We start from the raw sequence: 3,823 nt of genomic DNA on the forward strand, positions 1-3,823 counted from the left end.
TTAGCCTTTGAAATCGTTCATGGTCGATAGAATTCGTAGTGAYAGGCTATAGTTTTATGAAAGCACTAGGCCTAAAATTATAATTGGTCGATAGGCTAAATAATTTATAAGCAATTGAAGATGATAGAAATAAATCAGGCGATATCGAATTGGATCCCATTCTAGTTGTTTGTTCATATTAATTCATACTTYTTCCCACTCAGAATATGTCCTGTTGTCTGCCCACGTGAAGTAGCCTGTCAGTTTGATGCAGGAAATGTACAATTTACATCAAAGAAAAGCTTTATTTACAAATAATAYGTGTATTATTAAATACCTACAAATATAATTGCCACACAGTACATTTGTGATCTCAAAGAAAACGGAAAATAGCTATAGTGAGGGAAAGATGTCCACTGACAAATTGTATACATATGTTTTATTCCCACTGAAGTAATAAACTACATCTCTTATACAACTTTACAATTATGAATTCCCTATTCCATCTCAGAAACTAGTAATAAAAATCAAATGAACTTAGTTTATGCATCAATAGTTTGCCAGTCGAAGTACAGTAAATGGAATATAACGAGAACATAACAACACTCGAGGCCGATGAGTCCATTGCGTAAAAGCGCATGCAATTTAAAACATCATTCATTTGTCTGATGATAATGTTATATTTCGATCCTTCGTTCACCACGCTCTGATTCCATGTAAAGAAGACACTCCATTGCCGGACGGAAACGTGTTTTGAACGTTATTTAACTCYCCAACGCCGAAGTTCATGTAATTCCCGTTGTTTKKTGAGGGCTGGATAGACTGCACCGCAGTGGTGGGATAGTTACACGCATRGTTCRTATTACAGCCAGGACTGGGATAATTACTGAACGCTGGRTAACTRTTATAMGTGAAATGGTTAAGGCCCACATTATATGAASTATTATAGGTCGTCGAGTCTCCAAGGCAGGGCTTCCCGTCTCGGACCAGTACTGGGACTGAGATGCGTCTCGGCGGCGGGATACCGACCATCTCCAGGCTCTGGTCCTGTCGCTGTCTCTTGCACTTGTAGCGGCGGTTCTGGAACCAGATCTTGACCTGTGTGGGGGTCAGTTTGAGCACCCCGGCCAGGTGATCTCTCTCCGGAGCCGACAGGTACTTCTGCTGCTTRAAGCGACGCTCCAGCTCATACACCTGCGCCTGTGAAAACAGCACGCGCGGCTTCCTGCGCTTCCGGGGTTTGGCTGGTCGATCCGGGTCCTCTGACTTCAGGCCCTCCACCGGCTCGCTCTGAGAGATGTAGGACATGTCTAGTGGAATAGAAATAAACCAACAAATTAAGAAAAAGATTTCATTCCAGTAGGTTAAATTGTATAAAAGGACCCAAAAATAGGAATTCAGCTCAGATACTTTTTCAGACGTTTAAGAAATTAGACACACTTTCTAGGTCTGCCCTACATCCTAGAGTCCAAAAAGTCAAACGGGTTCAGTCAATTATGAAGGTGACTGCTATATTTTATCAATTGTAATCAGACTTCCATGAAACTGTTTGGGATCCTGACGAGATAATTCAATCTAAACTCCAATTAGCAACGTTTCTCCTTTATTGTAAAATAGATTAGGCCTCCTTATTACTGCTGCTAGTCCAGAATAAGGGTATAATATAGGAGTATAATTACTATTGCATCAGTTGTGAAATGCCTTATGTCCTTAGCACACACATCTTTTAAAAGGCTTTTAGATTGTGCCTGACGCAAATCTGTTCGTTACTTGCATAACTATTCAGATTTCCACATGGGCCTACGTAGGGCTATTTCGATAGTAATATCATATAAACTCTTACCTTTTCTGTGTTTCCCCTCAAAGCTGTACGTCTTCCCATCCTTGATATCCATTTCTAAGAAAGATTTCCCATAAAAGGCAGCGGCGAAGTTGAGGTCAGTATTTCTGTTGGCTTTAACACCATGGAGCTCCTCTCCAAACAGCGAGCTTCCAGACGATATCTCCCGGAGCGGCTCCTGTTTCAGGCGGGCCAGCATGCAGGAGGAGGTCGGTAAGGCACAGTCCATCCGTGGAGAGATGTCCAGTGAGACCAGGTCCTCAGCACTAGTGTGCTGCTCCAGGTTTAATATATCCTTAACCGAGAAGGGTGTGGACGTGCTGGGGCTCGAAAACATTGCCAAGGAACAGTTAATCTGACATATAAATGGCAACAAACCGATGATTTCAAAATGTCCTCTTCTTGGTAATATTTACTGAGCTCAAGTACTCATTTGTTTAACCGAGGGGGATCTTGACTGAAGAATGCATCTTGACTATCAACTCGAGTCCCTAACTTTTCTTGGCCTCTTTTCTGAGACGCAGGGGGAGAGAGGGGGAGGTTAAATCTCCCATGAGACTTTGTTAGGGGACTTCCTATTGGTGTTCGCAGTTCCGGTTACGTCAAAACAATAGCTAGTAAGGTAACCCTACATGTCCGTGCTGCATCTGAATCCAGAATGCAACTTCAGCCCAATTACGCACGGTCACAAACACGCCTTTTGTCGATGGTTGGAATTTATTATACGTTTTTATTAATATTTCCCCTTAAAATGTATATTGTTGAAAGCTAAGTAGAATAGAACTTCCCTAGCAGCAAGACCATAGGGACGAAGAGACACGTTGGTCCCTATGGTCTTGCTGTTACACTGGAACCCGAAACCATGTCTGTCTGTCGGACACAAATCCTGGTGCCTGCCGCTGACCTGGCTATCAGGACGTGATAACAGACGACAACAAACCAGCACCCCCCCACCCACGGAGCACAGCCGGGCCAGGAGTGTCACACATGCCATAACATTTCTATAGTTATTCCCTATGACACATTCGTGTAGGCCTACTTGCAGCCATCATGTACAGGCTAGGTACACAGTACACATGTATTATGAAATAAGTAGGGCCTATCATAGGCCTAGTTATTCGATTATTCACGTTATTCTATAAAAATGCATATAATAAAATAACTGTAGGACAAGGATTTTGGAGAGAATCGGTGTGCGTAAAGATTCCACGACGCGCTGAGAGTACCTCGCGCAGGGTTGGCATCACACCCATTATTAATGCTGGTGGAGACAGCGGTGCCGAGACAGACAGTATTATCGTTTGTTTTATCTCCAGCATCGTTTAACATAGATCCCGGGAACTAAATGGGTCCCACTGTCTCCGACCCGGCTCGCGGTGTTTATAGTTTTAAAGACTATTTGCGCGCCTCGAAAACTGATGAATGGTCGCGAAGTAGAGAGAGCATCAACCCTGCGGTGACTCGTGCAGCCATTATTTGTGAAATATAGTAAACGGAACTCAGACAAGCCTCAGTGCAGCGCATGGAAATCGTTTTTTTCTTTCTTCATGACTTATTTTTCCCTCTTAAGGTGTGTAAACAATTAACATTGAGTTGGCTGCAGTCTGTTGTGGCCAATCTCAATCAAAGTTGAAAGGCTATACACAGTTGGTGACAGACAGGCCAAGGACCTGCAGGACTATCTGACCAAGTTTGAGTTWATTTTTTTATATATTTTTATTTCACCTTTATTTAACCAGGTAGGCTAGTTGAGAACAAGTTCTCATTTACAACTTCGACCTGGCCAAGATAAAGCAAAGCAGTGTGACACAGACAACAACACAGAGTTACAGTTCTATTTCAGGCCTTCATTAATAACATGGGATTTCAGTTAAATTGACCTCAATTTAGCAAGCACTCTCTGTGTCAACTGCCCAAACTGAACATGACATGGTTCATGGTTCACATGGTTCATATCCCTAATGCATTCTCTCTCTCGACGAAAAAGTACAAACATAGGCTATG

At 42.7% G+C, this 3,823-nt stretch overlaps 1 protein-coding gene across 1 annotated transcript; it reads right to left on the reverse strand.

Annotated features, from left to right (window-relative positions):
* Nucleotides 1-589: 589 nt before the first annotated feature.
* Nucleotides 590-2,249, reverse strand: LOC112073820 (homeobox protein Nkx-2.5-like). The gene is made up of 2 exons (XM_024141059.2): nt 1,823-2,249; nt 590-1,289 (listed from the first exon to the last, which is right to left on the reverse strand). The coding sequence occupies exons 1-2, from the start codon at nt 2,154-2,156 to the stop codon at nt 676-678; spliced, it is 948 nt and encodes a 315-aa protein (XP_023996827.1). The 5' UTR covers nt 2,157-2,249; the 3' UTR covers nt 590-675.
* Between the last annotated feature and the right edge of the window lie 1,574 nt (nt 2,250-3,823).

This window comes from Salvelinus sp. IW2-2015, unplaced genomic scaffold, assembly GCF_002910315.2.
Source record: "Salvelinus sp. IW2-2015 unplaced genomic scaffold, ASM291031v2 Un_scaffold2381, whole genome shotgun sequence".
NCBI lineage: Eukaryota > Metazoa > Chordata > Actinopteri > Salmoniformes > Salmonidae > Salvelinus > Salvelinus sp. IW2-2015.